Genomic DNA, 26,401 nt, shown 5'->3' with positions numbered 1-26,401 from the left:
GTATTACTGAGACAATTTCCCAGCAGTCACTCATTAATGACACAGACAAGTGTGTAGTAACAATACTATCCCCCTATATATACAGTGTAAATCATTGTGTTGTTCTAGGATTCCAATTCATATATGCACAGATTTATTCCAAACAAAATAAGTTTTAAAAAGTCTCCATGGTTTTATATTAGGAAAAATTCTACCTTCCTTCTATCTAAAAGCAAGCTATTTCATTTGAGGTATGTTGTAGTTAGGTGCCATTGGGTCAGCTCCAACCCATTGCGACTCTGTGCACAACAGAGCAAAGCACTGCACAATCCTGTGCCATCCTCCCAATTGTTTCTGTGCCTGAGCTCATTGTTGTAGCCACTCTGTCAATTCATCTCAGGGAGGACCTTCTTCTCTTGCTACCCCTTTCCTTAACTAAATATGACTGTCCCTCCTGGACATGTGTCCAACATATGTAAGAGGAGGTCTTGCCATCCTTGCTTCCAAAGAGCACTCTGGCCTTACTTCTTCCAATACAGATCTGTTTGTCCTTTAGAAGTCCGTGGTAGATTTTTTTCTTTCAAAGGTTTTATTGGCACTTTATCTACATATCATACAATTTAGTAGTTCAACCATATCAAAAAGAGTTGTACAATCTTTACCACAATCAATTTTAGTACATTTTCTTTTCTCTATACTCATTGTATATTCATATATATATATTTTCAATTTTGGCAAAAATATACACAAAAAACATTCACCAATTCAACAACTTCTACATATATAATTCAGTGCCACTGATTATACTCTTTGTGTTGTAGAACCAACACAAATTTTTATCTCTCTCCAAATTGTTCCACAACCATAAAAGTGAACTCAGTGCCCCCCAAGCAAAAAAGTCTTTCTCCTTCACCCTTGGTAACTATAGGTCAAGTATGGCTTCTTTATTTTTAGGTACTTTTCTTGATATCATACATATCATACATCCATATCTTGATATCATTCACATATCATACACTTCCACAGTTAAACTGCTTTTTAAAAGAGTGATATATACCTCATCACAATCAGCTCTAAAGATCATTCATCACTCCAACACCCACTGATCACTCCCCAATTATTCCCCTCCTCCGGTCTCCTCACCCCTTCCCAATAAATCATTGCATCAGTTATTGTTTCTATGCATCCAATCCTTCTGTGCTTTCAATATTTTCCTCCAACACCACAATTCAAATGCATCGATTCTTCTTCTGTCCTCCTTATTCAATGTCCAACACTCACATGCATGTAATGCAAAGGAGAATATCATGACTTTGGTCAGGTACATCTTAACCTTTAAAGTAACATGCTTGCTCTTCAATACTCTAAAGATATCTTGTGCTGCATATTTACCTAATGCAATATTTACTTTGATCTCCTGACAGCTGCTTCCATGAGCATTGATTGTGGTTACAATTAAGACAAAATCCTTGACAAATTCAGCCTTATCTCCATTTATCATGTTACCTACTGGCCTAGTTGTGGATATTTAGGCCCCTTTACATTGAGTTGTAATCTATACTGAAGAGTAAAATCCTTGATCTTCATCAGCAAGTGCTTCAATTCCTCCCCACTTTCAGCAAGCAAAGTTTTGTCATCTGTATACAGCAGGTTGTTAATAAGTCTTCTTCCAAACTTGATGCCTCCCACTTTTTCATATTATCCAGCTTCTCTAATGATTCGTTCAGCATATAGATTAAATAGGTCTGGTGAGAGGATACAACCCTAATGCACACCTTTACTGGTTTTAAGACATGCAGTATTCCCTTGTTCTGTTTGCAAAATTCCCCCTCAATCCATGTTCAAGTCCTTAATGAACACAATGAAGTGTTCTGGAATTCTTCTCAAGGCTATCCATAGTTTGCTATGATCCACATAGATGAATGCCTTGCATCGTCATCAAATACAAGTAAATGCTTTCTGGTATTCTCTGCTTTAAGCCATGATCCACCTGACATCAGCAATGATATCCCCCTGTTCCACATCCTCTTCAGAATCCAGCCTGAACTTCTGACAGTTCCTTGTCAATGTAGTGCTGCAACCATTGTTGAATCATCTTCAGCAAAATTTTACTTCAAAGTGATATCAATGATATTATTCTATAATTTAAACATCCTGCTGGCTCACTTTTCTTTGGAATGGGTACAAATATGGATGCCTTCCAGTCAGTTCGCCATTTAGTTGTCTTCCAAATTTCCTGGCACAGATGAGTAAGTGTTTCCAGTGCTGCTTCTGCTTGTTATTCCATCAGTTAGTATTCAATTAGTTTTCATCAGAATCTCCAATATCTGGAACCTTGTTCGACTAAAGTTTTCAATGCAGCTTGAACTTCTTTGTGCACCATTGGTTCTTGTTCCTATGCGACCTTCTGAAATGGTTGAATGTCGACCAGTTTGGGTTTGTTTGTTTTTTGTACACTGACTCAGTGTATTCTTTCTATCTTCTTTGAATGCTCCCTACGTCATTCGACATTTTGCATACAGAATCTTCCCATATTGCATCTCAACCTTGAACTTTTCCCAGAGTTCTTTCAGTTCAACTTATGCTGAATGTGTTCTTCCCTTTGCATTTTCTAACTCTACATCTTTGCATATTTCGATATTATCTATTGCTTTGTCTTCTGGTGTTGTCCTTGGAGATTTTGTATTCATCACTTCTTTGACTGCATCATTTCTTCTATTTACTTTAGCTACTCTACAGTTAAAGGGCCTTAGTATTACATTCTGAGCTGTGACCACCAGATGTTCTGTGGGAGAAAGACGGAGCTACGAGTTACCGTCTTGGAAACCCACTGAGATAGCCCTACGCTGTCCTGTCGGGTCACTATGACTTGGCCCCAACCCAATGGCAGTGAATGGACTCTATGATTAAAAGCCAGTTTCAAAGCCTCTTGACATCCAATTGACCCTTCCTTTCTTTCCTGTCTTTGTAAATGATATTTTGCTTTTTCATGAATGGCATCCTTGATGTTGTCTCACAGCTCATCGGGTCTTCCTTCATTTATGTTCAATGGTTCAAATCTGTTCCTGAGCTGTTCTTGAAATTCAGGTAGGATAGAGTTAAAGTCTCATGCACTTGTTTTAATTTTATTTACCATGAATTAAAACTTACTTATGAGAAATTGATGGTCTGATCCACAGTCAATTCCTGGCCTGATTTAGCTGATAATATTGAGCTTTTCCATTATTTTTTCGGACAGAAAATTTGTCAATTTGACTTCTGTGTATTCTATCTGGAAAAGTCGATATGTATAGTTTCCATTTGTGTTGTTTAAAAAAGGTATTTTCTATCACCAAGTTGTTGGTCTTGCAAAATCCTGTAGTCAATGTCCAGCTTCATTTCTATCACCAAGATTATATTTTCCAACTTCTTCCTATTTGTTTCCAACTTTTGCATTCCAGACTCTGATAATTATTAATACATCTTAATAGCATGTTTGATCAATTTCCGACTGAAAATCTTGGTAGAATTTTTCCATTTCTTCATCACTAGCTTTGGTGGTTGGTGCATAAATTTGAATAGTAGTTTTATTCAAACTGGATTTCCTTGAATGCAGATAGATGATAATCATGCCATAGACATCACGGTACTTCAAGATAGACCTTGAAATATCCTTTCTGGCAATGAAAGCAAGACCATTCCTCTTCATTGTGTCATCCTGGGATAGTACAACTGTATGATTTTCTGGTTCAAATGGCCAATACCCACCTATTTCAGCTGACTAACACCTAGGATATTGATATTATATGCTTTCTGTTTCATTGTTGACTTCTAATTTTCCTAAGTTCATACTTCCTCCATTCAAAGCTATGATTATTAGTCAATTTTTTGAAGCTGTTTATTTTTGCCTTGAGTTGGATCTCATCAGCAAATGAAGACTCCAAAGGCTCCACACCTCCAGATTGTCCTTCATTCATATCACCATGCTAGACTCTACTTTGAGAAAGCATCTCCTCACCAGTCACATTTTGAGTGTCTTCCTATCCAAAAGATGGGCCCAGATACTGACATGTTTCAATAGTATGCATAAGATTTTCAGTGGTTACTTCCTCCAAAGTGGGCACCTGAGTACTTCTTCATAGTCTGTTCTTAGTTTTGGAGCACGACTGAAACCAGCTCAGTTTGGGTGATCCTGCTGGCATTTGAAATACCAGTGACACAGCTTCCAGCATCACAGGAAAACATGAACCACCACAGTAGAACAGACTGACAGGCAATTGATGGGAAGTAGGCTTATAAGATTGTAAAAGGAAGAAATATTCTAGTATTTAAAAGAGTTGTTTACTAGCTACATTGACAAAAATCTAAAGATTCCTGGGGTAAGTGATCAGATCAGAAGATCCGACATGAAGTCCTCCTTTAATAGTGAGGCCTTTAAACTGGGTCCACTTCAGATTTGCGGTCCTGAATTAGGGATGTACCGCTGAGGGACTCAAGGTATTCTCATTGCTTTGGTGAAAGATAATGACAAAATAGTCAATGGCTAATCTCGATGTTCAGTTAAGAGGGATTGAACATGTTTAACTTCATGCTGGCTCTAGCATTCTGAGCTGCTCCGCTTTAAAGTAGGTACGGTTCTTCTGTTACCATCTCATGCCATTGTCTATAGTTCATCTTGTCCAGTTCTCCCATTGGGTATTTCAAGATCAAAAGCAAAAGTTTCCAGTGACGAAGGGCTGGCCTTTTCCAGCCTACACTGTTAGAGATATAATAAGCATATGAGAACGGTTTGCTGGATATAACCTGTAATCATCCTTACCTCTTAGGGTCGTGTAGACAGAGGCAGCTCAAATAACCACAACTTATTTCAAATCATATCTATTTGGATATCAACCAAGGCGGTTAGTAAACCAAAGACTCATCCTAAGTCCTGTTGTTGGATTGTAATGCTGGACTGAAGGCCTGCTGCTGGAAGAGCCAGCTTCTACATCATGAACTGGCCTGGGTCTTCTCCAAGTCTGTCCTCCCCATTACAACTCTGTTTCCCTGGAAGATGTTCAAGCTGTCAATGAATGGATGTAATGTAAAGTTGCCATGAGGAACTGGCACAAAGCCAAAAACCATGTCCCGTTAAATTTCCTTAGTAAATTCATAGGTCACCCAACAAAGGTACAAGATTCTCACACTTGGAGAGAGGAAGTAATTACAATGGGAGAGACATTAAATATGAACCAAGCATTTTCACAGTTACTGAATAGCAACTGATTGTTGAGTAGAATGGATGCTGATTCGTCAGAACTTAGAAAATATTTATTTTATTTCTTTGCTTAACAAACACTCAAACTTGAATTTGGATAACACAAACGTGTTTACGATGCAGTTCTATTCTCGGGTCTGTAAGAAACTCGGCTTTATTCACCTTAGACTTTGTGCTTCTGTGTATGACCATCTGGCAACCTCTGGTTCCACTCTATTCAAATCTGTCTTCGTAACTTCCCACATCATTTGTCCCCAAGAAGTTTTATGGCTCCACAATGTGGCTTTTGAATTCAGAGTTCCTTTGGAATTTGAGTTTATACAAAGCAACATAGATTTCTTTTATTCTTTGGGTAAAATATATTTTTGGCCCTTTTTCCCCAAAGCATGAGGTTTACTTCCATGTAGCTGCTACCCAGGGCCCAGTAGTACAGCTTCCATGTAAATTTATGTGGCATTTTCACTAGAAAATTGCTTAAAAAATGAATGATATTTCTACAGTTTACTGTTTTTCACTTTAAGTACATTTTCTGACAATATGTCTTCTATTAATCATTTAAGCAGTAGTAGGAGTCTTAAAGAAATGTATTCAGAAGCCAGAGCCCATGGTTCGTTTAGTGCTGTCTAAAAAAAAATTCTTATTGATTGGCATCCTCTGTGGTTGTGTGATGTAATATTTATAATATGTCACCCAGCCATACATCAAAACAAGCATGTCTGTTGTTTCATTTCCATGGGAGATGTTGATTTCATTTCAGAGAGGCCAGTCCCATTTTAGGTCATACTGTGATCAACCACTGGACCAGAAATGGGAAGTGGAATTACTAGATTTATGGAGTTATGAGTAATGGCGACGTATAGGCTTTGGTGTTTTCCCGGTTTTCTTCTTCTTTTACCATGCTCACTTCTTTCCCTTCCACACTTGCCACCTGTGTACCCAGTTGGATTTTCTTGGCATACTTCCCATAATTAAACAGGCTCATTAAATCTGTGTGTTTGTGAGGATGGACATAAGACAGTTGCTAACTAATGCTCTGGGTCTGCTGTGGAGGAACAGAGCTGTGCCTCGAATTTTCTGTTGCTATTCATCATGGTTCACGGCGGAGAAATGTTCTCCCGCCATGTGATTGTAGGTGTGTGCACACGCTACGCTGCTGCTTCCGGGTGGCTGTTGAATGGAAGTGACTCTGGGAAGGAAGACTTGTAAGCTTTTGGCAGGAAGAGCGCTTGGCATGAAAACCCACCACTTGGGGCCTCTGATGGACCCTAGAACTGGCCAAAAGTACTGAACCACATGTGGGAAGCTGGGGTGTCCAGAATGGTATCTTTTTGACCTTCCTTGAATTTCTTTTTTCCTTTTTGCTGGAGAACGGAAGGTGGATGAAGAGTTCAATGGCCTACATGTGCTGGAGCCCCCCTTTCAAACAGTCTCGCGATCTTAGCTCTTGCAAAGGTTTCGTTATTTCTTCTCTGTCCCTGGACCTCTGCTGAGCTTATTCTCCCTCCGGCCCTCTGCATTCCTCACAGCTTTAAATTATTTAAAATGCAACTCTCTTTCTTCGTTCCTTTCCAGAGTGCAGCCTTGCGGCCTGTCCAGTGTCTGTAGCACTTATCCCAGGGCAAGGAGGGAGGAGCCTGCCACCTTCTGTTGGTCATCCTGAGCCGCCACTATTTTTCTCAGCCAAATCAGAGCTGTAAAACGGATAGCTGATAGCCCAGCGAGCATTCGCCAGCTAATCTACAATCTGGGCTTTGAAGATCACAAAAAAGCAAAAGGTCATGACCCAGAGATCAAAGTGACAGAAGCCCACAGAGTAATTGCCGGTTACCCTCTGTAGAGGTCTCTGGTCTGTCCTGTGGGTGTATTGTTTGCAGGGAGACTTCAAACACGCTGCCGGTGAACTGTGAGGGGAATCAGCTGGCCTCTGACAGTGGGCAGGCATTCATTAATGCAGTAGGTGAGTGCACCTCAGCTCATTAAAGCGAGATCATTGTCATCTCGAAGAACATCTGGAGCGATTCCACTCGCACTGTTTGTTCATTACTCTTTGGTCTTTATTGACTTTTCCCTCACAGTCCTCCTTTTCTTGGAGATGGGGGACTGGTTATATAAGGAACCGAGAATAACAAAAAGGCAGATATGGATACATTTATCATAAATTAACTTTGAGACAACAGAATTCCAGGAAGCTACAGCTCAGAGGACACTTAGCCAGCATTTCACCCATTTATTTAGCAAGGATGGGGAAAAGGCTCAAGAAGGGGCCAGAAACGGAGCCAAGATCATAGAGCAAGATAAGTCCAGAGTGGAGATTCTTTCGTATTAGTCCTCTACCTTATTAGTCCTCAGGCTTTTCAGAATGAAGGACTCCCCTCCTTTTAGTTTTCCCTGCCAGACTTTAGCATTGCCGCTTCCCCAATTAGCTGCATTTAAGCCGCTGTTAACTTTTTATTAATTAGACCCAGTTAGGTTAGTTGATCAGGGCTTTTAATCAGCATGAGGTAACAAGTGTTACCAAACGGAGTTGATGTCATGGCCTCCGAAGCACAGAAGCAGGATGTCTTGTTGGCACGCTCGTCCGGTTCTTTGAGGCGTTCTGACATACTGCAAACAGAAGTTCATGGAACACCCTCTTGAGGTTCTCAAGGGCCCAAACGAGGCCGTCCGTGCCTGGCGCTCTGTTCGCCACCACCCCATGGAAGGAGGGAGGCGGGAGAAGGAACCAGAAGAGGCATGTTGCTGCTGTCAGGGGCCGTGCAGTTGGGTTCTAACTCACAGAGACCCTTAGCGACCCTTCGCGCACCACGGCAAACCCTACCCAGTCCTGCACTTCCTTCACAACTGTTATCTTTGAGTCCTTTGTGGCAGCAACCATGTCAAGCTATCCCATGGAGGGCCATGATTAATGAGATTAGAACAAAACCACCAGGCACTCTCGGTCTAGTCACTACGGATTTGGAAGTTGCTCTTTCCTATAGAGTCTCCCCAGAAAATAAACCAACATGGTGGTTGGCCACAGGACAGATGACCGAGACTCATCTTATGTCAGTGGCTTGGAGTGGGATGGGAGAGCAGCCAGCTATCCTGGGGTAGCAATTGTGGTCAGAAAAAAACCCTCCTCCTCTCTTTGAAGTTTGGATGAGAAATGCCTGCCCATCAGGGTTTGGGAACAGGAAATTTATTGTGGAGCAAACAAAACAAAAACCCTCGGTGGTAATCCTTTCTCTCCCCGTCAGTTTTAGCTCTCTCCATAGAGGAGGGCTGAAGAAAATGGAACCGTTTGTAGGTTAAGAGAGAGCTGGGAAAGCTGTGTGTGCTAGTCTCCCACTCTCAGTGTCTGAACTTCTAGTCAGAGACAAATGGGTCTTAACACACCTTCCCAGATCTTTGCCCTCCTCTTGATACCCTCATCTTCTTCATCTTTCCCAAGTGACTCTGCCACACCAAACCCCTGGGCCTTTCCCTGAGCCTCCTAGAGAAGGTCAGGAAAATTGGAGTTGCCCTCCAAAGCTAGGCATGTGAAACCTGGAACTTAGACGGCTCTCTTTTCATTAAGCAGTGCCCTGGCTTAACAAGCAGTTTTATAAATCTGAAGCTGTCTCCGGGTGTCGCAGGATTTATAGACGGGGGTTTCTGCCATAAAGTGGTTTATGATGGCTGCCTTCTGTGTTATTCGTAGCTGTCTCTTCTTTCAACCATTGCTGTTTGATAATAGCCTGAAAACACCCAGAATTACTTACCTGCAAGCCCCATTCCCGATAGCCCCTGTTGACAGTCTGAATAAGTTTACTGCCCTTTTGTTGTACTTTACCTTCAAAACAAACTGATTGAACCATCAATAGCTTGTGGAAGCTGACAGAGGCATGTCATCTGGACTAGCCCTTGTGATTGCAGGTTATCTGGGGGAGTTAACCTTCCCGCATTGTTAACTGAAATGTTTTATGTACTATGCAACTTTAGGATACGGCTGTGATAACCCCAGTAACTAAGTAATACATCACAGTAAAGAGATTTTGGTGCAACAAATAACCCTGGATTAAATTTACAAGGGGTGAATTGATATTGTAAAAGCCTTCATCCTGTGGCTTTGGGAATCCTTTCTTGTATTTTTATGGCAAACTGGTATTACACTCAGGATTGAAACTGTGGCTTTTGACACCCTGACATGACCTGGAACAAAAGGAAATAGCTCTCGCAAGACCAGGCTGGGAAAGGCAGGCCCAAAGCCCACTGACTTATCACTGGGAAATAATATTTGGAGCTTGTTCCAAACCACCAAAGGGATACACGTGGCTGCTCCTCATGTACAGTGCTCCCACAGACACCGAGGCATGGGAGACTGGCAGCATCACCCTCTGGCGTCCCCAGATGAGGATTGAGTATTATTTCTCTGGGCATTGTTAACATTAGAAGAGTGTTCTCAGACTGTGGTCTTCAGAGCAGTAGCATCAGTGCCACATGGGAACGTGTAAGAAACAAATTCCCATGCCCTACCCTAAACCTACTCATTTGGAAAATCGAGGGATCCAGTGAGCCGCCTTTTAGCAAGCCTTCAGGCAGTTCTTACACTTCTACGAACGAGAGAACCACTGTCCTGGAGGGTAAGCTCCGGGAAAGCAGAGATCTTGCCTATTTTGAGCACTATTTTATTCTTAGCACCGAGTCTCATTCCTGGCAGATGGTAGCTGCTCAGTTATTTTTGTTGTTGTTGTTGAATCTCTGAAAGCCCAACTAGATGGATGAGTAAGTAAATGAAAAAAGGCTTCTCTGAGGGAAGGTATTTGGAGCCTGGGCTGAATCTCAGAATTACTTAAGACAAACTTCCTCAGTACCCCTCACACCTTTCTAAGTTGTCACCTACCCAGACACCCCAGGCTGCCACTGCGGATGGGAGTTAAGTCACCCCTCATATGAAGAGTACCTGACAGTCGCTTCTTCATGGACTCTTTCTTCAACTGCAGAAGTTGAATAACAGTGCTCTGAAACAGCGGCTCTTTGTCGTCTCAAAGTTTTAGCTCGCTTGAAAGCCAGCATGTCTGTCTCCCTCTCCTTTGATTTCAAGGCTGTGATACAAAGTGGCTGAGATGACAATGCGCTGTCTGTTGTCATCCTGGTTCCTGCCAGCCCTATGAAGGCATCTTTCATTCCATCATTAAACATTGGCTGATCTTCTAATACTGATGTTTTCTTCACCTGAATATTCATCTTTTCCACCCTACACTTAGTGGGTGTCTTTACTCCTTTGAGCGTCACTCCTGACATATTGTTTCTGTCTGCACATGTCTTTATTTGAAAGAATATGTTGTCATCAAGACTTGGCTGCTAGAAGCAGAAGATAGAAGTTTTCCCTGACGTTGACTGAGGCCGATGGGAACGCTGCTTAAGAATGGGGAAGATATTTGGATACTTTGTGGAACTTTTAAAAAAATTTTTGATAAGTTTAAGAGGGCATTTGGAGAGGGAAGAGAGTGGGGGCCAGGGAGAAACAGATAATAGATATGGACTCCTGGTGGCATAGTAGTTTATGAGTTTAGCTGCTAACCACAAGATCAGTGGTTCACATTCCCCAGGGCTCTGTGGGAGAAAGGTGGCGTTTTCTGCTGCCATAAAGACTGTCTTGGGAATCCACAGGGGAAGTTCTTCCTTGTCCAGTGAGTCATTGTGAGTCGGCATCATCTCTAAGGCGGTGAGGTGTCTGAGTGGTGGGAAAGAAAGCAGGAAGTAGGTAGAGAGTAAAGTCTCTAGGACTTCAGGGGTTAGAGTGGACATTTCTGGAGAAAAATATATTTCAAATAATTTCAGGGCATTTTAATTGAAACAGAGTAATGTGGAGGTTATTTCTAGAGGCTAACATGTTGTATCTGTCTTTTGAGGGAGTTCCCAGGTCTGTGATAGGAGGCCCCCTTATAGGATGGAAGTTGGCTTTGGGAACGCAGGAGACCAGTGAGGAGGGAGGCACCTTAGATACTTTAAATAAGAGCTGCATTGAGAAAAAGCTAAGTCCTTGGTTGCTCTAGAGTTTAATTGTTCTGAAGCTTGTTTGCAATTCTCTCCTTTTTCCGTTAGTTCTTAGCTGTTCGTTAAGTCACGTAGGACCCTTTCTCTGGGCTCACATAATTTCCCTACACATAACCTCCGCTTTGGTACTTCAGCACGCTGTCGTCTAGTTATCTCAGGGTGGTGCATCTTCTTCATTATACTCTGGACCTCTGAGAGTAGGACCTCTGCCATGGTCATCTCTGCACAACATCTAGCACATAGTAGGTATTCAGTAAATATTATTTAGGCACCTTATCACAGGAGCTGACCTTTAATTTAGTCCATTCTAAGCTAGTTTTCAAGATGAGATGAGGGTGAGCAAAGAAATGTGCCCCTGACTTCCAGATGCCTACTGGTCAGTCAAGGACACCAACTGAATACGCACGAGCTAGTGCACGGATGGTGTGTGCCAGCACACTGGCAAAGGAGAGAGAAGTGTGCGGTGGAGGTGCAAAAGGACACTTAAAGGGAGAGAAGCTTGAAATGTGAAGGAATTCCAAAGGATCGGGGCACAAGAAGGAGGTGGTAGATTCCTTTGGATAGATCATTACTTTGGTAAATAATCCGTTGCCTTGACATTGGCTACTTACCTTTTCTTCCTAACAAGACAGAGAAGGAAACTTCACAAATGCACCCTGATGACATCACTTGAATCCAAGAACCACACACAGACCTTGAATTAGCCAATAAGGCCTAGGGATGTCTTTCCTTCTAGCTTCTCCTTCTCACCTCTTCTTCCTCAGCAGAACATGGTTGAAACAACTATTACTTTTATTGAGTATAAGTGCTTGATGGGAAGAATCTAAGTTGGTGACTGTCGCTGAGTCAGGAGGCTTACACCTGTAAGTCTAGACACCTGTATAAACCCAGGCCAACTGAATCATCTTGCCAGTTTCACATACAACTGCTTGCGGACAGTTCATCAAAAGTCGTCAGTGTCTTATTTTTGAAGGTTATAATGGACATAAAGGATCTTTCTAAAAGAAGGGAAAGTAAATTTGATGAGTAGTTAAGATTGCCCATAAATTAATCCCCCTTGTTTCTCATTGAGAAAAACAATGTTTATAGTTCTATCATGGAAACAACTAAGTGATACGAAAAATGAAAGAAAAATTCAAGAAGAGGATTTAAATTTTTTTGTATTGATCTATAGTTAACATACAATTCAATGTTTCATTCATATCACAAATCTACTTAGTAGGTTTTGCTCACCTTCTTTTACGATTCATGCTGATTCCACCTCTCTCCTTGCCTTTTCCTCTGTATGCCCAGGTAATCATTGATCTCCTCTTATCTCTCCATAAATCCCAGTTTCCCTATACAGTAGCTATACAAGACTAGGGCACACAGCGAGCAAGGATTCATCAACAATGGCCATTCAAAACCAACAGAGACTTCAATCTAATAGAAAGCAAAGAATAGCAAAAGTTTAGAGTAAATTCGTATTTGCTTCATCGGGAGGTCATATTACAAAATAGTACATTCCAGCCTGAGCACAGTTGCTAAAATCTGCTTTACAACACTCAGCAAATGATTTTGGGGGGCTATTGTTGTTACTAGTAAATGCGTATTGGAATTCACTGGAGGGGTATCCCATGCAGTGATCCTGCAAATGGATTTTGAGTTCCCACTATCATCCACAACTTTTTGTTATCTGAGTTTTTAAGGCTGCTGCTCTATTCATCAAGGAAGCATTTGTTAGCTTCTTCTGCTCCTTCCTCTTATCCTGAGGCATCCTGGTTGATAGTAAAATGGAAAGTCTATTGACCTGCATGCTCAATCAAGGCCTGTGGTCTCACTTGAACTTGTAGGTATGTGAGGTAGCTAGTTTAGTGTGCCAATATGGCCGATAAACACATGTCGGATTAACTGAAAGGAGGACGGCTAAATGGCATCGTGGGCCTCACCTTTCTAGTTCTCAGGTCTCTTGCTTTCTGGTGGTTGGACCAGGGTGCAGCTGCCTTAGCAGTTCCCTGCTTCAGCTGGCAAGGCTTACCTCCTGCAAGACATTCCTGAGGAGAAGCTGGATGGACCTACCCCATGCAGCCCTGGGTGCTGGAGCAGGTGTGTGGAGAACCCTGCCAGTGCTGAGATGTTTATACATTCACTGACTCAGCTTTCCTCTTGTAGTCGGCGTCATTCTATCTGTTTTGTGAGATGGAGGAGGACTTTGTTGATTGGTGTTGGACATATGGGTGAATGTTGAACTTGTAGGCTTGGGCAGCACTTGGGATATTTTTCTTGGTGCGCACTTAACCTTTATATAAAACACTCTCTTATACATGAGTTTCTGTGGATTTGTTTCTCTAAAGTACCCAGACTAACACAGTATGTTTCATTCTCCAGAGTTGAAAGTGATGCAGATGACTCCTAGAAATGCTCATGATATAAACAGAGTGGCCAGGTTTTACATTAATTTTACAGAGTAGCAGAGAAGCTAGACTATTTTCTAGACTGGAATGAGACGAACACATTACTAGGACTTTACTGCCTAATTGAAGGGTCTGTAGGTGACTGTTCCTGTGATCCAAGTGATGTCATTAGGGTATATTTATGACATCTAGTTCGATGTCCTCGTAAATGATGACCATTCATATTTCACCCAAGAGTGACTGTTAATGCTGTTACCTCTTCTATGCAAAGCAGTAGAGAAGTGCAGCAGCCAAGATCTTCACTTATGAAAACTTAATGGTGGATTTCTGAAGATACAAGAAGCTACATGAACTTTTGTTACCCCAGCTTTAATATATTTGTCTTTGACTGCCTTGCAGATACTTTGTTTTGTACAAGCTACCTAACTTGAAGTTTCTGGACGCTCAGAAAGTAACCAAACAGGAACGCGAAGAGGCTTTGGTCAGAGGTGCATTCATGAAGGTGGTGAAACCCAAGGTAAGACCCTACCCCCTGTTCTTCACCCACCTGGTGACTCAGGCCATGTTCATGGCACCAGCTAGTCTTCATCGCATGGGGAATATTTGTCTTTGTTTAAAATCTGGGTAGAATTTCACACTGGGTTTTGTCCATCCCATAGATTGGATTAGATACTGTGTTTTTTTGTGATCCAGTCTAAGAGAAGCGAATTACCATAAAGTCTTTATATGTAAATCGTTCTCACCCAAGAACTGCTTTACTAGGAAAGTAGCGCTGTTCATGGCACACCAATGAAGTTCCAGCCCCCCTCTGGAGAATGTTATCAATGCAAAGTGCGGCCTCTGCAGTTTGGAAGCTGAGAAAGGAGAAAGAAGAAAGTATGGGACCGTGATTATTTCTTGGGTGTGTAGAATTCCATTAGTGCCTCACACGTGACCCCTTCTTTCTTGTGACCAAAGAGTAGCTAAGGGAGAGTAATTCTGTGCCATCCACAAGCAAGGCCTCCATAGCTCTCCAAGATGTCATTAGTCAGAAAGGCAATTTTTCTGACAATGTGTCCCTGGTCTGGCATGTGCTCCTCACATGTAGCTCTCCAGAGCTCATCAGAATGGTATTTATTGACCTTTACCTTGCCAGCTGAGGCCACAGAGAGGCCGTCTACTTTAACATGGTGTCATCCAAATGACAGCACTGATGAGACAGGGGAGGTTTGACTCTGGGTCTTAGATTCAGAGACGGCTATCTCTTTGGGAGGATTTGGAGACTCTCGGTGAAGTAAGGGCTGGGAAATGGGCTCTATGGTCTCTTTGAAGGTCTATCACTGCTGTGGGGTTCAGTGGAGGTCTGTCCCCCTCCTGTGTGGGGTTATAGCTTGTGTGTTGAAAATGCTACCACAGAAACCTGAGAGCCCTCATTTGTCCTTGATGATTGACTTAAAACATTATATTTATATGTGCACTGGAAATGATGAAGGGGGGAAGTAAAAACAAAACAAGGACATGACACCTCTTTCACAAGTTGCTCAGCTGGCAGCGTACCTTAGGCTGCATGCTTTCCTTGAGTCCATATAGTGCAACTTATTTCCTGCTATACTGAATAAAATTGCTAGCAGTTGTAGAAATAGATGATATGGAGGGTATAATACTGGCAGATAAATGTATTGTTACCTGTTTCAGCATGCAGAAATTAATTGAGTGGTTCATTCTGTACTTATTAAATATTCACAATTCTCTTTAGGGAAGCACAGGATTGGCATATTGTCCATGACTTCCTTTAGTTGCTCGGGCTTTTGTAATTTTGTCCAAATGAAGTAAATTATTCTTGAACTATTCTTTCCTTTTGGTGAAACAATTCCAGAGACAGCCACTGTCACATATCGAAGTACAAGAGATGAAATCTTTATAGCGTCTTGGGTTCCTACATATCCTATTTCATACTTTACATGTGTACACCTTATAGATTGGATCCCTATTTTTCCTATGCTTACTTCTACTTAGATGTAAACGGTACTGCACTGTAATTAAAAAACCAAAGGGGTAGTAATTGTTATGCCAACAATATGTGCTCGCCATTCTCCTAATGTCCTTTGCATATAGGGCTGTGAATCTTCATGAAACACTATATGGGGAGAAAGAGAATAATTACCTCCCTTTATAAAGGGGCAACCCAGGCCCAGAGAAGTTAATGATGGTGCCCGACATCGCAGCGTATATAAAGAGGTATCCCCCCCCCCCCCCACACACACACAAAGCTCCACTGGGCAGAGCTTTCATAGTACACATTTTTTCCTGCTAGGTGGGCACTGACCAAATATCTTTGAGTTTGTGCACCCAGTGGCATCACCTGGGAAGGTTGTCTCTGGTCACAGTGAATTTTTTTTTTTCATAAAAGCAGTTTCACTGAAACCTTTTTTTTTGTCATGGTCCAGTTAAGAGACCAGCACATGGCTGTGAAATTTTGTTTCTTGATCAAGAAAATTGCTGCAGAGACTGTTGTGATGTTGAATACAGAGTACAAGCATAGCACCATGGGAAAAACCTCATGTGTATGAGTGGTTTTCTTATTTCAAAAAAAGGTGAAATGTTGACTGAGGACAAACCCCATTCTGGACATCCATCAACTTCTCAAGTGGACAGAAATGTTGACAAAATTCATGTACTTGTGCTCAAAGACCAACCACAGACCATTACAGAAATAGGGAAAGCTATCTGGACTATCTTGGAGCTCAGTTCAGTGAATTTCCATGGAAGATTTGGGAATGAGAGGGGTCCCTGTAAAATGCGTGCCTTGGGTTCTGACTGACCAGCAAAAAGAGCATTGACTGGAAACATGCCAGGATTTGGAAAATTAGCTCCAATGTGACCCACCCCCCCCCCCCCCCAAGGTCATTACTGGTGACAAGACATGGTGCTATTCTTATGACCCTAAAAGCAAACATCAATCAATCCAATGGAAGATGCCATCCCCATCTCACCCCCCAAAAAACTCATCAGAGTGAAATCAAAGATCAAGTTGACACTCATTTGTTTTGTTTTATGTGAGGGGGATAGTGCATTTGGAGTCTATTACATCAGGTCAGACTATTAATCAGGCTTTCTATTTAGCGGTTTGGAAAAGATTGAGTAACAGTGTTCCACAACAGGGTCTTATTTGTGGCAGACGGAGGTTTTTGCCACCACAACGATGAATCTACTCATGCAGTCATCTCAGTGCTCCAGTTTTTGGTAAAAAAACCAGCATGTCTCTCTTATCCAATGTAATTGACTCACCTGATCTCATTTGTGCAGCTTCTTTTTGTTACCATGAATGGAGAGGGACATGAAAGGATAGCGATTCAATGATGTAGAAGAGGTGAGGATAAAAGTGAGGGAGGTGCTGTCAGCCATCCAAACAGATGAGTTTGAAAACTGCTTCCAAGAATGGAATTACAGATTTGACAAATGTATTAAGTATAATGGAGAGTACTTTGAAGGTGATAAGGTTGTTTTGTAAAAACAAAAACAAAAACCTGTATACATAGCTTCAGATAAAAATCTGGGTTTTTTGGGGGGGTTGGGGGTACCCCCTCGTATCGTGACGGGAGCTGGGCTTCATCCATCTATAGAGTCTGTGTGTTCCTCACTCTACGGTGTGACCACTGGAGCGATGTCTTAGTTATCTAGTGCTGCTCCACCAGAAGTATCACAATGAGTACTTTAAAGCACAGAAATGGATTGTCTCTCAGTTCTCCCGGTTGAAAGTACGTATGAGGATCTTGGCGATGCCGGTTCCTTTTTGAGGCTCTCTCCCCGTTTCTGGTATCTTCCAGCAATCTTTGGAGTTCTTTTAGTTGTAGGTGACTTTCACGCGTTGCCTGTCTTTCCCTGTATGTGTTTCTTTGTGTATCTTTTTGTCCTGTCTATCTCAGAAGGCACTGGGTTTCGGACATACCTTATACTGGCATGTTCTCATGCACTTAATGAGAACTCTAAATTGTCAACAAGGTCATAATTATTGGCAAGGAATTTGAATTTCAACACATACTTTGGGGGCCTACCATTCAATCTATTCAAAGCCACGAGCTGAACGTTTTCTCTACAGATCACCTTGATCACACATAGCCTTAGATTAAGGTCTAAATGAAGAAAGTAGATCAGGCAGGATCTTCTGTTGCAGTAGAGATGTAGGGAAGCGAGGGGAGGTGACAGTCTACTGTGTCTTGAAAGGCTCCTGAGATGGCTCATGTTTGCTGTTTCTCTGAGTCAAAAGCAACATCAGCAGAAATGCTTTCCTGAATGACAAATTAGTTTCTAATCAATTACAGAATTAGTTCTGTTTGTGTGATTGACTCGAACTTCCTTACTAACTGTATTAAGCTTTAAAAATCACCATTAATTATTTGAGGAGGTAAACAGAAATTGTCTCCCAAAGCATCATGGAGTCCAATGATTTCCAAACTTAAGAGGGTGGCAGAAAAGGTCTACGATCTCATTTTATGGATGAAGAATCTGAATAAGTGTGCTGTCCCATCGAGGCAGAACTGTGACCAGGAAAGAGGTGTATTCCTATTGTGTCTTGTTGCTTCAAGTCAATAAGAGCATTGCTCTGTGCTCCTGGTGTCATATCAAGCTGTATGCCTCTCTTGAATGGTAGGCAATTCCCCTTTGCCTGTTGTCTTTAGAAATAGCTACCAGTAGGCATTTTTGTTTATTTTGCAGTGTAAAAGAGACCTTGCTGAATTATTCATTGTCATTAAAAAGACTATTGAGAAGGTTGGTTTTTACCTGTTCAGTATGTACAGATATATGTTTGTTCATTTTCAGGTATATATATATTTATATATATATTTATATATTTATAAATATATACATATATATATTTATATACAGTGTGTGTACATGTGTGTACATGTGTACGTTCTAGGATCTATGTATATTCGCTTCGGAGTGGAGAGCAATTTCTTCCCTGTGCATTGCCATCGCTGGGCTAAGCACACTCAGTGAAGATCTATTTTTCATAATGGAATCAGAATCTCAAGTTGGTTCTTGTCTTCTCCAAGAGAACAGGGGCCTGTTGTGCTTATTCAGCAGAAAGCGCTGATGGATTATAAAGGGACTGTGATTTGGGGACCCTTTTTCATTTTATTCCTGACATAAAGTATTTGGGAAAATAGAAAATGCCTCTCCAATCACAGCCCTGGCCTGAAAGGTAGAGAATGGGTAATCTAGGTGCTCTTGGTCGATGCAAATGCAAAATCACCAGGGAACTAATCACCACCACTGTGTCACAAAGGTTTGATTGGGTACTGGCGGACCCCAGTGCTTCTGGGCCAGTTCTCCCTCACTGTCTCTGTGATGATATATTTCTTCCTCACAGCTGCCCTTTGGCTTCTGTTGTGGAAAACTGCCTTCTGTCTGAGCTCAGGTTGCTCTACAGAAAGGTGCTGCCATTCAGTAGGAAGTGATAGCTAATGCTACAGTGGACTCTTCCAGACTCTATAGGTGCCCTTGTTGTTTGTTAATGGACCTGCAACAAACTTTGCTTGTTTCCTGGGATTTTAAAGAAAAGATATACCTTTGCCATATAGTGGCCCTTCAGTTCTGCCAGTGTCAATGCAGAGAGCACCCAGCTGGGTACAGAGGATGTGGAACACCCAAAGAACAACTTTTTAAGGACCACCCCCCTTGCCCTGGCTGCACTAGAAAACACAGATCCAAGCACAATGGCAGCCTGTCCAGGAGGGCATGCACATGGACGTGCCAGTTTGCTCATCATAGAGAAAGCTCCAAATCTGACAGTCAGAAGTGCTTAATTATGTCATGGCTTTGTAATTATTCATTTCTGCTCTGGCAAAGAGCACAGTTGCCTTTTCTTTGACATAATTATTTAAAGCCGAGTCCTTTTGGTTACAGTTTATGTCCAAAGTTGGCCACCAACGCTCTCGTCTGCAGGACCTTATAGAAGCAATGGGAAGAGAGGTAATGGAGGCCAGCTGGACAGAAGACCACCGTTTATATTAGAAAGTGTTTGGCATCTATATTTCTGTAAATAGTTGTAATCATGGTTAAAAAATAGGTTTGTGAGTGTATATGTATCTTCAAAAATAAGTTGGCTTGCCTGAGCTTCCTGTATGGAAACCCAGGGCCACTGGTGTATTTCTATGGTGTGTATATGTATGTGAGTATGTCTTCCCCTTCCTCCCTCCCCCTGCCCTCCAGTGATGAATTGTGTAATAGAATCTTTGGATAGTCCAAATAGTGCTCAGCTACTCAATGACTAGCTTAAAGGTTGGCAATTCAAATCCACAGTCAAGTGCATTAGAAGGTAGCCCTGACAACCTGCTTCCCAAAGGTAACAATCTTTAAAACCTAGGGAGCAATCGGGGTTATCATGAGTCAACATTAATAGCAACTAACAGCACTCATTACATAAGATAGAATGAGAGAGACACACGAGAGACAGAGAAGTGTGATGCTTTAGAGGAATAAATTGTTGAGCACATGCACATTCTAGAGATTTTAAAAATAATTCTTGTAGCACTTAAAAGGTTAATTGAGCCCAAGGATCATCTGCTCCTCCACTGGAGGTCAGCTTCTTTCAGCACGAGAGCTGAACTGGAACTTTCCCTGGTGTGTTCCTTTCTGCATCTCCTGCACCGATAACCAGACGTGGTATATATGTTCATATATGAACTTGCCAGAAGAATGAATTGTGAACAGCAGAGCTTGTTGGAAGCTCTGTCCTGAAAGCCTGTTCATCGGGAAATGCAGGAAAGGGGTCTTTTCCCTAAGAAAATGTGGTAGCCTGTGTCCTGGGAAAAAAGACAGATTCTGGGAGACTATTTGTTTCCCAGAGGATTTACTCGGAGATTATTTATGAGAGCAAACCCTATGACTGCCATGTTCCCCCTGACAATTTATTGTCTTGGCTTTTCCATTAAGTAGCATTTATGTGGAAGGAAAAGGTGTGTTCCAAAGCTATAGGCTCCTCATCACGTTTCAGGGATTTCCCTTTAGTTTTTCTTCTCTGAGAATGTTTTGCTCATCTTAGAGCATTTAGGAAATTGAAAGTTACCTTTTCTCAAAGGACACGTGGGGATGCCTCCGAGACTTGCGTACAGTTCAAGTACAGTTGTCCCTGCCTCCGCTGCCATTGGACTTCCATCTGTAACATAAAGGAGCACTACCTGCAGGCCCACTTGGCTTACGAGTTGCTTCTCAGGCAAGCTCCACCACCATCACTAGCAGCTCTGACGTGGATTCTGACTGATGGTGACCCAGGTGTGACTCGGTAGGCCGCTAACTAAAAGGTTGATAGTTCGAGTGTAACCAGGGTGCCTCGGAAGAAAGTTCAGATAATCTACTTCCAAGTAATTCGTCAATGAAAGTCCTATGAAGCTTTGCCATGTGCCACTCTATCCGAAAGCACGGTGTCTTTGACATAGTTTGAACCCACTTTGTCCCTAATTCATATAGTATTTAGCCAATAAAAACTCATCAGAAACAGCTCCTGGATTGATTAAAATTACTAAAATGTATTCCATACCCGACATTCTGAAGAATATATGTTGCATAAAACCAGACTATGCTATAAATAAACCACAAATACATGCAATTAAATAGATGATAAGCCGGTTGATATTGAATGCTCTCTGAAGTGCCAAACATTCAGAAGAAAATGAAAAATATTGACTTGTTTTCTGGGTATTTGTTCCGTGTTAGGAGTCTATGGTTCTTTTCTGTTTTCATACAGATGGTTCTTGTTGGGAGACACATTCAGGTTCTATTTTCAGTACCTTTATAGTAACTGTTGAAGGGAGGAAAATTTAAAATTAATTTCCTTTTAGGAAAATGGTTAGTTGATGTTCTTAAAAACAATTCTAGAAGTCAAAAATGTGTGATGTTTAAAAAATCCTTATTCCTGATTTCACAGTTTGCCATATTCATTTAAGAAGACATCACTTAAGGGTTTGGTGTGGCTCCAATTTTAGCACAATGCCAGCCCATGTCTTGGTTATGTTCTCCTATCTTAGTCATTGAAGCAATGTCTGGAACTTTTCATGGGCTTGTATTTGGGTAGATGCCCTCGGAAATCAAAGGATATTGTTGCAGTTGTGTTCCCAGGTTTCTAGCATCCTAGCAAAGCCCTGCAGAAGGAGAATTTAAACCTCCACTAGAAAGAGAAGGGACATGAAACAGAATGGTAGGTGCTGGTGTTAGTCTCTTAGAGCCATTTCTGCAAGTCCTTAGTGCCTACTCAGGACCACAGAGCTCGCTGTAGACAATACTATGTACTAAACCCAAGGCCTGGTGATGTATTGTTGGGTCTCTAGTAAAGTCATCAGTTATTACTGCACCCTACCCACTTGGAGAAATGATGGTGGGGGGGGGGGGCGGTATGTCTGCCGTCCTCTGTTTATAAGAGAGAAGGAGAATCTAACTCGGCATCTGCCCAAGGATAATTTCTATGAGACAGGAATTAAACATGCCTCCACCCTGCACCCTTCCCTCTCATGGCACTCTGCTTCTCTTTGGAGCTCACTCATTTGTTGCAGTGGCCACACAGAACTCAAAGCGAATAGTCACATGGATGGGGCTTACCAGGGAAGTTGACAAGGTACAGCAAATCAGGATCAGAGGAACTTAAGAATACAGTTCTTTCATCTGAAACTCCTCTTCTCAGCCATGCTCACAGGGCCTTGGCTTTGGCCATGTGATGCTTTGAATAGTGGACTGTGAGTGGAAGCGACAACATGCTGACTCTGAGCCGGGGCTTTGAGCGCCACCATGTGTTCCACTCACCTTCGTTGACTTCTGCCATTTGCTGTGAAAAGAAATGAGAGACAAATGGATACTTCCAGAACTTGACCTGAAACCCAAAGCAGAAGCACTCCAAATGGCCACAGGCCTTTGAGCAAGAGATAAACATGTTTTAGAAGCCACTAAGGTTTTGAGCTTATTATGCAGAAGTAGTTTGGCAGAAACATGACTAATAAATACGTAGAACATTTCATCCACACACCCTGCCTACCATCATTCCTTTCTACTTACACCAGGGCCCAACTTGGGGCTTAGTGAATCCAATGACAATTGTGAAGGAGTCCTTGATGGCGCACTGGTCAAATATTTGGCCTGGCTGCTGATAAAAAAGTTTGCAATTTGACCCACCACCTTCTCTGTGGGAGAAAGATGTTTACAGTTTGTTACTGTAAAAACCACTGCACTGGAAATCCATGGGACAGTTCTACTCTGCCCTCTAGGCTTATTATGAATCAGTATCAACTGGACAGCAACAGGTATGTAAGGAGAGTTAGTAGCAGCACAGCTAATAACTGCAGGCCCTCTGCATCCTTAACTAGTCAGAATAGCAAAGGCATCCTGGCAGACATTGTTACTAATTAGCCTGCTACTCGATGCACAAATACTTGCTCAACGTGCGAGTATAAAGGCATTAAAGGTCTAATGTATTCTAGATATTGTATCAGCTGTTTCACAATCGTGTCTTTAGTTTTATCGATGCCCTTAAGTCTGCAAAGAAGGACACATGATCAGGGAAGTGACACACATTGCCTCCAATTACAGAATCCGGTGGAGTCCAGTTCTTTCTTAGGGCTGCCGCGGCCTCAAGAAGCAAGCTCTCTTCACTGGTGAAAATGTATTAGTCACACTTACATATGTGCTGGGAAACACAGGTAATGGAAGGAGGGCAAAGAGATGGAAGAGAACCAAAGGTAACTTTTTCTCTTCCAAGTTTGGCCTTGTAAGCACTTGCCCCAAGTACGAGGCCGTGGTGTGCCATGTATGTTAGAACAAATTTGCAATTTATTATTAGGGTGATTCGGAACCGTGGCTGATTTTGAAATGGGAGATCCAGCTGGGCATGTCTGTGTCTATATGCACAGGTGTCTGGGCGAGAGAACAATAGTGCTACGTGTTTAGCAGGCGCTTTGGAAAGTAGGCTGTTGCTGGTCAGAAGTTGCGTCAGCGTTCAGAGCTCTTGGGCCATGTTGGTGCTGAGGTGGCTGTAGAGTTCAGAGAGCTGGGTCTGAAGCCCTTTCCCTGAGCGTGCGGAAAGGATTGGCATGAAGAGACATTCCGTAAAGAAACATTAGGAGAAACACAAAGATACAGTCCCTGAGACTAGGTCTATGGGACAATGGAATTCTTAGGTGGCTTTGGGTTCGTAATTCTCCCAGAATGATTGGTTTAGCTGCAATCTTGCAAGTGATTGCTCAGTTTCAGATCCATGAAGGGACTTGCAAATTATTGGTTGTTTTACTGTACACCTAAGGCTTGAAAATACTCCCACTGGGTTTGGATTTTATTCCTTTGGGGTTGGTCAAATCATGAAAGCCCCACCTGAAACTGGCAAGAAGTGACCCTATCTAAGCAGTCGCCTTTACATGGGATGTGTGGGGACCTCTTGGTCACCAGGAGCTTGGTGCATTCTTTAGACTTGGAGACACTGTGCTGATAATGCCGCTCACCCACATCAAAGAGCTGCAATACGGACGAAGGACTCTAACACTGAAGACAGAGAGGACTCGGTGGGCAAGCCAGCCCACAGAAATTGTGAATGGAGGTGAGTCAGTGGAGGGACAGAGAGCGGTGGGGACAGAAGCTTCCGTGGCATCAGAAGAAAGGGAGACAACAAGCAGACACACAGTGGCAGCAGAGTGTAAGGGCCAAACCCTGGCTGAGGGCTGAGGGGGGAACCAACAGCCGAGCCCCCCAAGGGACACCATCGAGTTTCCTGTTTGAAAGTGAGAGTGAAGACTGGTCTTCAGGAAGGGTAAGCGGGTCAACTTTGAGACAAAAGCAGGTGTCACAGGAAACATTGAGGCCCCGTACTGGGACCCTCCTGGAACTGAGCCCTGTGCACAAAGGCACAACTATGGCTACTAGATTAATCCATGTCATCATCACACAAGGAGGGGTATTAAAATAGTAAATATATGGTAGTCTCAGGCCACCATTCACTGGGCACCCTCAAGGCAAGACATCTGAACCAAAGTCCAATGACCGCAGATCTAAGCCCTTAAGATACCAGTCATTTATTTCTCTGCACACTAGGGCGTTTGAGTCTTAATACGAAAGGCTACAAGTGAGTTTGAGTAAAGCCCAGTCTACTTAGGAAGGTTTCCACATCGAGTTTAAGGAGAAAATGTCAAACTTCTTAACTGGACCGAGATAAGTCTGATCAAGGTTCTGTTCTTTTCCAGTGTCTCCCATTTGAAGACCTAGGTTGATGGTTTATTTTCTTCTGGTAATAGTTTCCATTTCTAACCTAATTCTTCCCTCAAATTATCCACATAGTCTAACCTGAACGCAAACACTCAGACTTGGAAAATGTTTTGTACACTACCATCGGATGGTATTCTGGAGGAATGTTTGAAGGCGCTTCCCCTACCACCACCCCTGCCCCTTAGACAAGCTGATTCGGGCTTTGGAAGTATTACACGGGAGTTTAAATTGGCTGAAACTTAACTCAGACATTGTCATCCTATTGATCTTTTTATTAAAACTGCATTTCAAAGGGAAGTTCAAAATATGATCTTCAAAATGGCACCATTCTCCACACATTTTCTTTTCTTATTGCAGTATTTGTTCTAATGCTAGAATGCTCTGATATCTTACACAAAGAGAAACAAACTTTATGTAGTAACACAGCCTATCTCATGAAAACAGTGAGAGTCCCACTGCATGGCCTGTGTCTGTGTTCTTTCTCTCTCTTTGACCTCTCGCCTGCCTGCCTGCCTTCCTGTCCCTCTTGTCCTTCCTCTCGGCTCCCACCTCCCCTCTCCACCAGCCCTGGCCTAGTCTTTAACGTCTTTTCCTTTGATGTGAAAACCATTTTTCTTTCTTCATTTACAATAATGATGTCATAAAATATTTATCTTTAAGAGCTTGGCTAACTTTGTTGAGCATGAAGTTCTCAAATGTTGCCGTGTCACGGAACGTCCGTCAGACTCGTCACTGTTTTCTAAGACTCCATCATATTCCATTGTGTGTATGTGCTAGAGTTTGTTCATTCATTCTTCGACAGATGGTTTTTTGATTTGTTTCTATTTATTTGCTATTATAGAACTTGCCGCAATAAACATGGGTGTACATGTCTCTTCAAGCTTTGTTCTTTATTTCTTTAGGGTACACACCAAGTAGAGAGATCGCAGGATCATAAGTGATTTGTGTCTGCACTCATTGAAGGAAGCATCAGACTGCTGTCCATGCTAAAATCTGTTATTGAGTTGATTCAGACTAATAGCTACTGAATAGTACAGGGCAGGACTGCCCTGTGAGTTTGCATGTCTGTAACGCATGGTAGGAGTAGGGAGCCCTGTCTTTCTCCTGAGGAGCACCATGAGGTTGTAAACTGCTCAGCCATGGGCAAACACTGTACTACAGGACTCCTTTACTAATGCTTGTAAAATCTGGCAGCCCCTCCTGAAATATCTCAGTATTGAAATCTCTCTACATCTCCTCCAGCATTTATTATTGTTGTTGTTGTTGCTTTTAAACTTTGCTATGAGTTTTAATTTGTAATTTTCATATGACTAATGAACACAGACATTTCTTAATATGATTTTTGGCTGCCTGGATGTCATCTTTATTAAGTTATCTATTCATGTCTTGTACCCATTTTTTGATAGGGTTATTTGTATTTTCTTATGAAGGTGGTATGGTTTAATAGAGATGCTTTTGAAATTCACCCTTTAGCTGATATAGCATTGCAGAATAATCTTCCCCAATCTGTGAGTTCACTTTTTACTCTTTTGATAAAGTCTCAATTTTAGAAAGC

General features: G+C 42.1%; 1 protein-coding gene across 1 annotated transcript in view; it reads left to right on the top strand.

Moving 5' to 3' along the window:
- LRMDA (leucine rich melanocyte differentiation associated) overlaps positions 1–26,401 on the top strand; it is a 663,927-nt gene that overhangs the window by 34,925 nt on the left and 602,601 nt on the right. The window contains exon 4 of the mRNA XM_075533425.1: positions 14,026–14,143. Coding sequence (XP_075389540.1) covers positions 14,026–14,143 — 118 coding nt within the window. The remainder of the gene's footprint in view (positions 1–14,025; positions 14,144–26,401) is intronic.

The sequence above is a fragment of the Tenrec ecaudatus genome, chromosome 16 (assembly GCF_050624435.1).
Source record: "Tenrec ecaudatus isolate mTenEca1 chromosome 16, mTenEca1.hap1, whole genome shotgun sequence".
Classification (NCBI taxonomy): domain Eukaryota; kingdom Metazoa; phylum Chordata; class Mammalia; order Afrosoricida; family Tenrecidae; genus Tenrec; species Tenrec ecaudatus.
The sequence above is the reverse complement of the archived record's forward strand: the minus strand, read 5'-3'. Positions and strand labels throughout refer to the sequence as shown.